A 14,290-nucleotide genomic window follows, 5' to 3' on the forward strand; every position below is an offset into this window, starting at 1 on the left:
AGAGTAGCCGAGTGTATTAACCCTGGTTGCATATCCAAGTCAAGTGCTCACTTGTGGGCTGTTCGTGACAAATGGTATATGGGGACGGATTGAGGGGTGAGATTTTTCATTTGAGGGACCTTAGTGAAGGTGAAGCGTGGGCCAGCCGGAGAGCTGTGTATTGACCCTTGTCCCATATGCAGGCCACTTGCTCACAGGTAGATTATTGGATGATATTTCACTTGGCGGTTTCTGTTAGATCAAAATAATTTAAAAATACAATTATCTGATAAATATCTGTTGCCTAAATTTAGCATAGGTTGAACCTGATGGACATACGTCTTTTTTCCACCTCATCTATGGTGTAACGAACAGGTGGACAGTGGGACTTTTAAACATTAGCAATCTGATTCCACAAATGGTGTTTGAGTCTGGTTATTGGCAGCAACGTGCATTAGGAACAAGCTTTCAAACTCATTGCAGCAAAAAAGGTACGAAAGTACATTCAGGCCCCTTAGAATCTCAGTTGTACAGTATAATGAAGAGACCCAGTGGAAATTCTTGCATAGATCATTCTGTAAATTAAATGCTGCTTGACCTTTCCCAGCATACAAATGCCCCGCTGAACTATTCATTTCAGCTGTTCACAGCCACGGTGGAAATTACATGCTGCATTTTACATTTCTGCCTCATGTGAAATCTGTGAAAAGGGGCAGAGTGAATGTATGGGGAACAAAAGCTTACCGAAAAATGCAAAAAGTCTAAAACATAAATTGAATATATGTATAATATAGCAATGTGCATTCACACTAAAATGTTTAAGTGAGTGAGAAAAAAAAAAGCCACCATAGCACACAAGCTTGTGCAGCACCGCGTTGTTCCCACAGCCCACCAAGTGCATCCAGCTGGACTCTCAGGCAGCGAAAGACACTGGCTGTAGCCTTTGCTCTGCTTGTGCTCATGCCCAGTCCTCATCTGTGCTGTATAAAGCCCTCAGCATCACCCAAGCAGCCTGCTTATGGAGTAGAGCAGGATGTGAGGGATGGGGGGCCGCAGCCCCTTCCAGAGCAAGTTGAGAGAGATCAGGGCCCCCTGTAGCAGCAGCCAGGAACACAGGAGGGAAATAATTGGGTTGGCCGTCTGGCTGAATACGGAGGAGGAGGTGGAAGAGCTCAGGGACCCGACCACTTTAACCTGTGTTCTCCCCACCCTCAAATGCATGGAAAACCCATCAGTCTCCTCATTTCTTGCATGGCCGGAAACAGAGTGGAGCAAAGAGAATGTATAGCAGAAAGGAGAGAACCGGCAGACACTAATATTGCGATAATTAAAGATTAGACAAAATGTCTTACCGACACCAGCAATCTGAAAGCTCAGCCAAGCACTAGGGCAGAAGTGTGCGCAAACTTGCCCCCTTGCCTGCACTCCCCCCGCCCCCACCTTACCATGTCTCCGCCAGCAAAAGACGCAGCGGGGTCACGTGACGTCACATTGCCATGGTCACGCGACGTCACGTCACCCCGCTACGCCAGAGACAAGGTAAGTGAAGTTGCAGAGACCTCACGCTGTCTCCCGGCATTTAAGGCCTCTACAACCGTCGTGCTCCCCCTGAAAAATGTAGCCCCCCCCAGTTTGCGCACCCCTGCTCTAGGGTTTCAATAAATGTACCCAAAAAACACAAGCTTATAGGGCCCGTAAATAGGAAGCCTTGGAAAACGTTTTTTTTAAGGTAGTTTGGGCTGAGAATTACAACTAAAATACATCAGCCTGGTGAGCTGTTTTTTTACAACAGAAGGGCATACCCACTAACAGCCACGCTAGGTACGCCCGTGGCAGCTGGAAAATTCAAAGTCTTCTACCCAATTCTTCCACTCTGATTCTGTATATTACTCCAAAACAGCAATTTCATTATTTGTTAAAAAAAAAAGAAGAATTTAATTAACAAAAATACTGTTACATTATATCATTGATTGCATCTCTAAAAACTAATAGGCAAGTAAAACACAGATTTAAGACAGCAGTCCACTCCGACTGTATTTTCTTTTTCTATTCTTGCCATCGCTACCACAATTTTTGTTTCTAAAATCCAATTCGACCGTTCAAGAGACATAGGCATATCAAATATTAAGTGTCCTGGGGAGAGCCCCATTTTAAACTCCCGAGCAGTCTAAAGGTTACCATGGGAACCTCAGACCGCAGATATTAAGACTGTCATGCAGTTTAAAAAAAAAAAAAAAAAAAAAAAAAAAAAAAACTTAAAAAATGTATTTATTTTTTTAGTGTTTTTTTAAATAGAGGCTTCAATGGGGAATGCAGCTTTAACCCCTTTTAATGAACCAACCTAAATAAAGCAGTGCGTGCGTAGCAAACCCCCTTCACACCATACCTGGCCTCGACAGTCGTACCAACGATATGTAAATGTCATTGGCGTCTTTTTCCTGAGGAATGATGAGCTGGATAACCTGGAAGTTCTTGCAGCGGATGAGCAGAGGGCAGCCAGGAGCAGTCGCCGCTTGTTTTTCAATGGTAGAAATTTGGCTGTGAAGGATCTACATAAATAAATAAAAAGCAATGATTCATTGTAACAACATCTGTGTCTCCTGCCTAGTGCCAATTTGTGCAGTGGATCTCATAGGGGAGAGGGAGTAACTGAGTCACTGCAGTTGATGCTGCGTGGTCCGGAGGCCTCTAAGGGCAAAACGGACTCAAAGTTAACAAAAAATGTTGCATGATATTTTGTAAGAAATAACCTCTTACGTTCTGTAGGTGCTATAAGTACGACAAAGCTAATACATTCATAATGACATTAAGCCACAATGACAATATACTGTACTGTCATCTATGTTACAGATAACTTGTAAGAGATTAAATAAAGTAATACATGTTTAATAGGGACATAGATCAAGACCGGTTTAACCAGTGTACTCCTGCCCATGTTTTTAATCTTCCAGTTACCTCATCACCTAAACTTAATGCTACTCTTGGGATATCCCCATGAATGGTTAAAAGACCGCCTACGCAGCAAACTGGACAGATGTGCATTCAAGCACATGCATAATAATAATAATAATAATAATAATAATAATAATAATAGTTGTCTCTGTGTGAATTATCTGGATAGTGTTTATCACAGATAGTAGGAGACACAGGTTTCATGCAGATATGGTGTTAGGAACCCACCAGGAGTTCACCGCAGAACTATAGAGTAACAACTCAACTTGATCCGATTATACAATTACTGTACACACTGTGCAAAAACATACAGTCAGATCCTACATTTTGAATCTATCATTAGGGAAGTCAGGATCTATTTCCCTGCAGTTAAGGGTCGAAATTTGAAAGGCAGTGGCCTCGTCTAGAACAGCAGTAGTCATCCCCTGTAAAACCATCTCTGGGCGAGATAAGCCCAGTGCCTGTTGGTTACTAGTCTTTTCCCTGCTGTTACACACCATTAAAACAAGAATTACAAAGATAACTTACCCAGGTTTCTTTACGGGTTTCAGATAAATTTTCTACAAAAATTACATGAGTTGTTGTCAGATATAACGTCCCCAAGGCTGCTTTCCTGGAGGATATTCGATCGTGTAAACGGACATTTTCAACCTTAAATACAGAAGAAGAAAAAACAAAAACGGATCAACATCCTTCCCATGTTTATTTAGTATATCCTTGTATATCTTTCCTTTCTAAAAATATGTCCAAACTTTTTTTTTTATATATATCTATTGTATCTGCCATCAGTCTCCAAGGGTAATAAATTCCACATTTTAACATAATATCAGAGTAAAGGATAGTGTAAAATGTGTATGTTGAACACTTATTTATTTTTTTAAGTTGTGTATTCTTTCCTGCACTTTTCTGTTAAAAAAAAAAACACACACAACCAAACATCCTTGTTTTGGTGGGGAAATAAATAGAAGAGGAGATGTAGGAATAGCCAGGGGTGAACAACCATAGAAAATACTTTACGAGCCAGCAGATTTCCCAGGGCCAAGGACTAGAGTTTCTAGCCCTCTGACACCCTAGGGTCAGCATTCCTGCGAGCCCTCTCTTCCCCCTTCACACTTGTATTTCTCTCCCACCTCTGTCTCACTCTCCCTGCCACACACACCTTCAAATGCAAACACCACACATTTAATCAGAGAAAAACCAGAAGTGTAACACTGAACATGTAGTCATATTAACCAAATCTGTAAAAAAAAAACACACATTTATCAAAAAAAAATCTCTGATAATCCCAAGAGTGGTGTTTAGTTCCCCTGCTGGGTTCTAGGAGGAGGGATTTCCACGTCCCTCCAAGCGAGAGAGGGAAAAAAAAAAAGGGGACGTCCTCGGGCACGTACACCAACTGGATAAAATGTTTTACTATAAAAAGGGAAAAAACAGTGGTGTAACTCTGAACATGTAATCAGACTATGTAACTAAATCTGTAAAAAGCACTTGCACATTTATCAAATTAGCTGGTATCTTGTTGTAGGATGGCCAAAAGGAGAGTGATTTTTCAAACTCATCCCTCGAGTTACTTATATTTAAGATGAATAAACACCTCTTGTAATAGGTGCATTTAATTGCAAGGCTTTTCAGCACACTGATGGTCTCTATTTCTCCTCCTTCAGTTGTTACCGGAGTTTGATTGGGTAACCTTCATCCTCTAGAGTCCATTGGCGTCCAGCACACAGAGCCGAAATGGTGGCGCTGTCCCCTTCTCCTAGCCCTCAGTGGTTGGTACTCAGGAACGGGTTAGATAGGTTATAGCCCTTCAAGAGATTGTGAGTCCGTGGCATAACTTACACAGATGCCTGTGCAGAATGAGCACATTAATATTTGGAGCTTAGCGAAACACCATCGGTGGCCTGTGCTGGTCAACCCAATGCATTTAGCTAATTGCTTCCTGAGTACCAACCACTGAGGGCTAGGAAAAGCAGACAGCTTCACCATTTCAACCCAGTGGGGTGGATGCCACTGGACGAAGGAGGTTATCCAATCGAACCCCGGCAACAACTGAAAGAGGCATAGAAACCATCTGTTGGCTCTAAAGCCTTGTATTTAACTGCACCTATTAGAAAAAGGTGTTTATTCATATTAACTATAAGTAACGTGAGGATGAGTATGGAAGATCAGTCTCCTTTTGGCCATCGAAAAACAGGATACCAGCTACTTTGATAAATGTGCAAGTGCTTTTTTCAGATTTAGTTAGTCTGACTACATGTTCAGTGTTACACCGCTGTTCCTCTTTTATAGTAAATTTTGTGTCTAGGTGCCCGAGGACGTCCATTTTTTTTGCTTTCTTGTAGTGACGTGGAAATCCCTCTTCCGGCAGCGGAACTAAACACCACTCTTGGGATTATCAGAGACCGGAGATTATTGGATTTTGACCAACATCAAGAACCCAAATCTGTCTGTACTCTTTTGTCACATTATTAATATTTGTTTACTGTTAATCACATTAGGTGCTAGCACTTTCTTCTCTTTTCCAACCACACATGTATCACTCAACTCTAGTTGCTGCTGCTGGGCGCTGGCTCTCCCCAGCTGCTGCCTGCCTCTTCCCAAGCCAGGCCTACCTCTCTCTCCCCCCCCGTCGGTGCACATCAGAAACTGGGTCCGACTTCTGGGCGTGCACCCGCGGGAGAGGCCAGGCGTGGGAAGAGGCAGGCAGCAGATGGGGGAGAGCTGATGCCCAGCAGCAGCCACCAGAGGCCCAGCAGCTGGACGCAGAAGTTGAGCCTGACCTCTGGCCGGGCCCAACTTGCAGTTGTCGGCCGGACTCACCGCAGCCCTGGACACTTATCCCGGCTCTCCCCCTGTTGGCGGCCCTGAGTGAACTACCCACCTCCCATCACTGTTACAGGCACTCTCTCTCACCGACACGTCAACGGGGGGGGGGGAGGGGGTAAGCATTCTCCCCTTTGCTCACCACACACACTACCACCTGCGCATTGAAAGCAGAAGGGCTCCGATTAGCTGCTCCCCCTCTGACTAGCTCTACCTCCTGCTCTCAGATCTCCCCACCGATGAATTGACCCAGCAATCACCGTCGCTTACATTCCCAGCATTGATGTGGCTGAGGAGGGCTGTTGCCAGTCGAAGCTGGTGATTAACAGGTCAGTCATCACTCCAGGGGGGGGGGGATTTTAGGTGCCCTCGTGACCGGCGTTTTTCCATCCCCTGGTTATAGCAATGGTTTTGAGTCACTAAACCTTAAGTAGTTCATATTTATTTTAATTTCTAAAATGCTTAGCTACATTCACAATCTTGTTTGTTTTGGAGTATATAACTTGGTGTCCACCTTCCTCATTTTCTTACCGTGGCAACATTATACATACCACACAGTTAATTGTGTGCCATAACAATGACATTTTCCAATTACAAACATGATTGCAGTCACCAGTCCTTCAATTAAATGAATCATATACTGTAGAAGTGAGGGTTAGAAAAAGCTAAACAAACCTACATTTTCAAGGTGAAATCTATAAAACTACACATAGTTGCATATGGGAAATAATTATGGACACACCATTCAGAGATAGGGTCCTGCAAGATGAGGTTACATTTACACGGCAATAAAAGGCATTACAAAGTCACTAACTACGCAACTTTACTCACCTCCCCGGTTGTTTTTATGTTAAACAATTATTATATTATTATTTGGAAAGCGCCAACATATTCTGCAGTGTGGTACAATGAGTATAACAGAGTTATGTACAATTATATTATGGGTGGTTCTATACAAAGAAGGACAAACCAGTCCCTGCTCAGGAGATCTTAAAATGTTGAAACAAGAAGGTAAAGTGGCTGCTCATTGTGGGGTAGGGTGCGCCTCAAGTTAGCATATGGCCCAGTCTGAAGCCATTAAGGTTGGGAGAGGGGAGCAATGTTACAAAGGCTGGAGATTAGTCCAGCCGTACAGCTGGTCCCGATGGGGTTGGATGTTAGAGGTATGGCAAGTACGCTTCCAGGGAGTTATTACAACATCTGAAAGCTGGGGGAGAGTCTGGTGCATGGTTGGGAATTCCAGGGAGTGGGGCAGCACAGAACAAGTCTTGTAGGTGGGAGTGAGAGGAAGAAAGGTGGAGGTCGTGGGCAGAACTGAGGAGGCGTTTAGATATTTGGAGATGAGGACTGAGATGTAAGGGTGAGGGGCAGCGTCCTTTGAAGCTTTTTTAAGTCATAACTAGTGTTTTAAATGTAATTATCATATGTGAATGTCGCTATGGATTGTGTGTGAACCCTCATCCCAGCCCTTATTTCTGTACCTCATACACTTCCCTAATAAAATCTTCAATAAAATAGGTAAAAATAAATAAATCACATTGCTTATCTTTTGCCTGCAAAACAGCTTTATAAAATGGATGTGGTCCAGCAGTTTATAGGTGGGTCTTTCAATCAGGTCCCACTTTTAGCCACATAATTTGCTTCCCTTCAATAACCAAATTCCTATAGGAGGGGGCCCTCAATATCACATTTTAGACAGCGGTCAGAATGGAATGGCGTTAAAAAGGGGGTATGGAATACCTTGTTTTCCCAATTATTATTTACAGACCCAGAGTACCACTACACTATATTTGCCCACCAACAGTTCCGCTTTTCATTTTAATAAACACCGGGTTCTTTTATAAGAGATATCTATCTCGGCTTTTATTAAAGTATGAATTCCAGAAGTTCAAAGCCCTCTGAACCAGGGTTAACTCTTTTGCTGCCAGAGGGGGCCTCTAGTTACATTGGAATGCGTTGCTGGCCTTTTTGACAGCTAAAGGGTTAAACACATTAAATTCAATCAAGGTACAATTTATTTTTAAAAGCTATTCAGGCCACTAATGTTGGATGAAGAAATCCTGGCACAAATCTGGGGGAAGAGGGGTGCAGGTGTTCTCACACACCATAAAGATACAGGAGGAGAGGCGATCAAATTCATGCAGAAGGGATAGATGGGTGACAAGGTCAAACGCATTTCAATGCCCCCAGTGTAGATGCCTCATGGATGCAGTCAGACATATTGCTCATGGCCAGTGCTTGCCATTCATCTCATCATAATCTCAGGATTAACAGGCAGGGCCTGCATTTTTGCACGAAAACGACAATAAAAAAACAACACACACCATATAAATAGACCGGCCCATATTTACTTGCACAGCACCCTCGTTATGCATCACACACCGTTATCAGTCCCATTCATTTCAGTGAAGATCTGATCATAATAAAAATCTGCCTCTAATCGCGATGCATTAAAAACCAGGCGCGTCAGGGTGGCTCTCTGCTGAGAGGATCAGTGGGATCGGATACATGGTTGCAATGTGTGGGAGGAAATCACTGCATTTCCTTCCACATCACCCTCCCCATACTGACCTTTGGCAGCCTGATGTGCTCCATGGCGTCCGGTCTCGCTCCCGCAGTGAGTGCTTGGTGCAGGCGGCGGCGGCTGCTGGTCAGTACTACAGGAGAATGCTGGAGGCCATTGGGTGCCGTGCAGGGGAGAGATGGATGTGTGGCTCAGGCCGCTTATCTGCGGCTCCTCCCCCTCCAGGTGCTGCCAATGCAAGGAGGAAAATGCACGGCTCTTAACTCCTTATCTGCTGCAGAGTCTGCAATGCAAGCAGTAAAATGCCCCCAGGCGTTACCCTACATGTGCCAGACCGGCCAGCAGTGAAAGGGTTTAATCTGCACGGCTGTTAACCCCTTCACTGAACCTGCAGTGCCATAAGCGAATGCACAGGTGTTTAACCCTTCTCTGCTAGAGGAGCCTGCGGGGGTATTAAGTAAAATGCAGTACACAGCTGCTAACCCCTTATCTGCTTCATGGGGCTGCAATGAGCAAACAAACAGCTGTTAATGTTAACCCCTTTGCTTCCATAGGGCACCTCAGGGAAGCAAGTAAGATGAACAAGTGGGGTTCACGTTTTAGCCAAGCAGACTGCAATGCAAGAACGCACCGCTGTTAACCTCTTCCCCGCCAGGGAGGTCTGTAGAAAAAAATCTTTGATAGTTTTCTGCAGGGTGCGCAAACTTCTGGAGCTGCGCCCCCCTGCTCGGGAGCCGCAGCGTTTGCGCCCCCACCCCTCTCCCAATGATTCGTGTCAAATGATGTCGCAGGTCATGTGACGTCACGTGACCCCACCGCATCATTTGACGCGTGTTGCCATGGTGGCGCGTTGCCGAAGACTCTCAGAGAGCAGGTCAGTGAGTTACAGAGGCCTCACGCCTCCCCCGGCATTTAATTTAGATGCCGTGAGGAAGAGCGCGGGGACTCTGTAACCGCTCGCGCCCTCCCTACAAATTCTCCCGCTTCCCCTGGGGGATGCTGTAGAGGAAGAGAGGGGTGGCCCGGTATTAAAGGGGTTACACCCCATTTGGCCATCCCCTGACCTCACCAGGGAGACAAGGGGTTAACTGGGCTGAGGTCCAGAACTGTGATTTAACCCTTGTTATGACATGTAAATGTGTATTCCCCTGTTCCCCTGTTCTATTATAACATCTAGTTTAATCAGTGTCTGCATCACACACACACTAGGATCCATCCGGGAGCACAAGGGTTAATAGTTGTTTAGTGATTATAGCCCTTTGTGTAATTTTCCCGCCTTTTCAGGCACCATTTTGCAGGCTCCCATAGGCCGCCATTGAGGCTTCATGTGTTTCAATGGCGAATCTTGCTGTTGAGTCCTGTTTCCTGAGAAGACCAGCAGATGGCGTCCGAGAGGAAGAGCGGCGGTTTCCCATTGTAAGTCAATGGGCCCATTGACTTCAATGGAGAATCCTCGAAAGAGCTTTCCAGGAACGAGTTGGCTGCCGTCCAAACCGCTTAACCGCAAAGCGGATACATTTTCAATAGGAGAGCTTTGATCACTTAACAAGTCAAGTTCAACGACAAGTGGCGTGGGAATAAACAGTTCTAGAGCACCTAGAAATAAAATTCTTTCTGCCCCTAGTTCCTAGGCCTTCCCCCTGTCGACCACAACCGGGTCCCCGTATCCTGGACCCCCGATAAGGGTCGAACCGAGAAGAGCGGGTCGCGCCATAGGTTCCAATGGCGGCGGCAGAAACGGCTCAGGAAAACGGCTAAGTGTCAAAAGCTGATATTTGGTAATCCATAGCTCCGGTTCCGGAGGGCCCAGAGGATCAGGGTTTGGGGTATCTGTAGTCACTGCTCCAGCATCGCTGCAGAACCATCCTTGACCCTCTTGGACCAACCCGACGGAGTATGGACCCCCTTGAAAGTTCGGGACTTTTCCCATAGACTCCAATAGCGGCCAATCCCCTTGACCGGCTATGGTGGAAAACCCCCATTGACTTCAACGGCGGCGTCGCCCCGTTGAAAATCTATGGCGGCGGATTCCCATAGCCGCCAACGGCGGCGGTTTGCCATTGAAAGTCTATGGTGGCGGAACCCGTTGTTTTCAATGGGGATTTAGTGAAACACCGTGATTTAATTTACAGCGGAGATTTTTGTATTAAAACATGAAACGGTTTTAAGTGTATTTGTGTATCTCCGGTTGCGAAGGTTGTAGCAAGTCGCAAATTGGACCATAGGGTGTCCCAGTTCCGGCATTGAGAACTGGGAAGTTTGGACCTGCTGGACCTAACGGAACCGGATATTTTAATAAGTTTATGTTTTATCTTTCATACTGTGTTCCAAGGTATGGGTAAAACCCAGAGGAAATTCCTTTGCATACCAGGGTAGCATATGGCCAGAAAGGCGACCCAATGTCTAGGACTTAAGTGTGGTTCAAAGGATTTTGTCACCTCCACTGTTTGCATGAGGGCGGAGATTACTCAAACCAGAGCAGTCTTCAAGTGTTCCATTTCACACCTCACAACAAAGCATATCCTGCCAGGAATCCAATCTGGTAGACTAGCTGGCATTCCTGATGCAGAGGAGGGGTTACAGAAATGAGACCCCAGAGCTCTACTGCGCATGTACCAACTAGCAGGGGGGCATGTGTCAAAATGTGCTCCCACGTTAATGAGTGGCTAGAGTTAATTGAAAACCAATCCACTGTACTCAATGTTAAGGATAGGGCACAAAAGGTTTATAAACTGTTGTCCACCCTTTATCCTTTGTCTTCTGATATCATCTGATTGTTACCTGATTGCGAGAGAATTGCTATGCTTCATACTTCTCATCCCCCATCCCCAAAGTAAGTGTACTTCTTGTCTGTTACTGTATTATTTCGTGTGTTCACCTATCCAAAGGAATAAATATACTTTATTATATCTAAGCCTCGTTCAGTTCAAACCCAGTATTTGTGTAACCTTAATACCTGTGACAGGCTATCGTCACAGACGCGCCCCCCAGTTTATGCACCACTGGTTTACTGCATCAGAGGCCAGTATTGCTATTTCAAAGCATACAGATTATTAGGACATGGTAAAATGTCAACTCCCTAACAGATGACACTGCAATACAAGGGGTAAAGGGCCATATACAGTACTGCACCGACACACTTTATTCGAGCAAATACCCGGTATGTACCTGGCAGATACCTGGAATGCGCCACTCCTAACCTCTGACAAGCCCCGTTGCATTTGCCTTCCCAGCCTGGGCTCATGCCTGGCTGATGGGCGGCTGATCTGTTAAATGATAATGATTAGGATTTAATAGGCTGCAATGCTTCGCGTGTCTACCAGATGGCATAAATTCATGAATTGTAATGCAGTTTATATATATATACTGTGCAGTATTGCAGCCAGTGGGAATAAAATGCTTCAATCCCTGCTTGGAAAATAACTCAATGTACTCGGGCAGAAAACAGTCACAAACCTCAATACACCCGGGTATACCCGAATTCGTGGGACTAGCCAAGCTCGAATAAAGTGTGTCGCCAGTGTATGCTAAGCGGTTCCTACCATTACCAATATACCTTGGGGGGTGATTTATCAAAGTCTCTGAGCTGCAGAACTGGAGGGAATAAAATGCACTATATATATCAATTAAAAATATACATAATGAAATCAATGAGATTTTTGCTAAATCTAGTGCAGTATTGTTGCACTAGTTTTACTGCTGGGAGACTTTAATAAATTATCCTACCCCCCTGTGTATACCTTCCAATCATTTCCAAAGGCCAGATTCATGAAAACACATGCAAACTGTAGATGACGTTACCACCATTCACTACAATGGTAGTGGCACGAGGAAAATAGTTTTCATTTTAGTTACAAACCTTCAAGTCTATAAAAGCATCTTCACATAGCCGTAGTGCCTACTGTATATACACTGTGACGTAGAGGGGTAACCAGGCTCTCAAATAAAGGTTTACGCCCATTTGGTTACCCCTAATCCGTAATAAGGGTTCAAGAAGAGTCAGCTCTTGAGCCCAGTACTGTGTAATGCATAAAATGTATTGTGCGACAATAAAGTATTTGATGTGTTTTTACCTTTCCAGGAGTGCCAGCAAGCAGAGATTGCTGTGGTATGAGTTTCAAGGGGGGTTTTGCAGAGAAAGTGTTGTCAGAATGTTTCACGGTAGACCAGATCTTAACACATTTATATTTAAGGGATCAATCACAAGGCAAAACAAGGCAGTGAAATAAATTGAGGTTTATTTGGATAAAACCTCGGAAACACACAGAAATACACAATACAGAATATACACACTTACTGGGGTCTGGGGGTTGAGATCTAGCCCTTAACTAGTTGTAAGGCTCCTGCTTCAGCAAAGGCATTACCCTGTCTGCTCCGGTTGGTTCCAGCCTACTGGCTGGGCCTCTCCATGCTTCTGTGTTGGGTAGTTAATAGCTCTTTTCACCCAGAGGCACATTTGAGAAGCCTGCCAGCAGCTGCTTGTCTTCTTCAAATCTCCAACAGAAAAGAGAGAGAGCTGATCCACTGCTCATATTTATATAGGGCTTGCTGCATATCTAATACATTGTGGGGGCTGGCAGCCAATTAGAGCATGGATTGTGGTTGTGCAGTCAATGATAGGAGGGGAGAATTCAAAACTTGCTAATGGAAATCGTGACTATGAGTTTGAAATCCAACAACCGTTTTCCCTGGCACCGCTGTGTCTAGGTGAAACAAAAGCTTTATACTCTAGATATCCTGTTCACAGCCCTTCCCCGTCACCATGTGTAACAACCTGCATTTCTTTTGCTATGCTAATCTACCCCTGGCTGCCTTTTGTCACCAAACTGTTTTTTCCTCACAGGACAAACACAATACAGGCATACCCCGGTTTAAGGACACTCACTTTAAGAACACTCGCGAGTAAGTACATATCGCGCAATAGGCAAACGACAGCTCACGCAAGCGCCTATCAGCACGTCCTGAACAGCAATACCGGCTCCCAACCTGTACCGAAGCTGTGCGCAAGTGGAGAGACTATAGAGCCTGTTACAAATGCGTTATTTACATCAGTTATGCACGTATATGACGATTGCAGTACAGTACATGCATCGATAAGTGGAAAAAAGGTAGTGCTTCACTTTCAGTACATTTTCGCTTTACATACATGCTCCGGTCCTATTGCGTATGTTAATGCAGGGTATGCCTGTATGCATTGTAGTTTTACAACACAGCAAAACTAAAATTTGATCACTAGAGCGTACACTTGCGTACACCTGCTCTAAGACACCAGCACTAATACCTTGCTGGCAGGCAATACAGGTTAACCTGTTTGCATCCAAATATCCCCCTCATATTCCAGAAGTCTGCCCTGCAGCTATTTCTCATAAGGAGCCATCATACAAGGCAACCCACTTATAAGCTTGCACAGGCAGCTACGGGACCATGAGTCCAAGGGAATACAGTATATAATGCATTAACTGGCCCACTGGGCTTACATAGTTAACCCACACACACACGGGTCCAAGCTCATAACCCTATGGGGGACAGTATAAGGGGAACAAAATTACAGGGCAACACGGTAAGGTATAATATTAGACCCAAGAACTGACACTCTCAGCCCTTGCCATATGGTTTCAGGGGCAGCCAGCCGGGCTCCACCTTTATTAATGAAAGCCGACTACCCCCTACCGTCACAGAATGTGGCTAGCTAGTCAGGGTCCAGAGTTGCTGGTTCCCCTAAAAATGTACCCAGGAATCAGGTCTGATTCCTGGATATATGTAGGCACATGTCCTGGCAATATCTCTCCTTGAAAACGCTTTCGCGACTCACCACTTGGGGTTTCCTGCTTCAGCACAGACCAGAAAGGTAAAATGGGCATAGGGATGTGAGGTGTCCCTGAAACAGTCAAGGGGTCCCTAGGTTAATGGGGATACCCAGTAAATGCCCCGGTAACACTGAACCTATATAGGGGTTCATAGGTTGGTTCCCTGCTTCAGCACAGCCAGAAAGGTAAAAGGGGCATAGGGATG

The 14,290-nt window shown here is 44.9% G+C and overlaps 1 protein-coding gene and 1 long non-coding RNA gene across 2 annotated transcripts in view; both read right to left on the bottom strand.

Annotated features, from left to right (window-relative positions):
* The window catches only part of MTMR7 (myotubularin related protein 7), a 78,720-nt gene extending 70,226 nt beyond the window's left edge, over positions 1–8,494 (bottom strand). Inside the window, exons 1-3 of the mRNA XM_075610039.1 lie at positions 8,326–8,494; positions 3,460–3,582; positions 2,366–2,528 (exon numbers count right to left, since the gene is read on the bottom strand). Of these exons, the coding sequence (XP_075466154.1) occupies positions 2,366–2,528; positions 3,460–3,582; positions 8,326–8,349 (310 nt within the window). The 5' untranslated portion in view covers positions 8,350–8,494. The remainder of the gene's footprint in view (positions 1–2,365; positions 2,529–3,459; positions 3,583–8,325) is intronic.
* Positions 1–14,290, bottom strand: part of LOC142500086 (uncharacterized) — a 297,348-nt gene that overhangs the window by 70,226 nt on the left and 212,832 nt on the right. The gene's annotated exons all lie outside the window — the stretch shown is intronic.

Source organism: Ascaphus truei, chromosome 1 (genome assembly GCF_040206685.1).
Source record: "Ascaphus truei isolate aAscTru1 chromosome 1, aAscTru1.hap1, whole genome shotgun sequence".
NCBI lineage: Eukaryota > Metazoa > Chordata > Amphibia > Anura > Ascaphidae > Ascaphus > Ascaphus truei.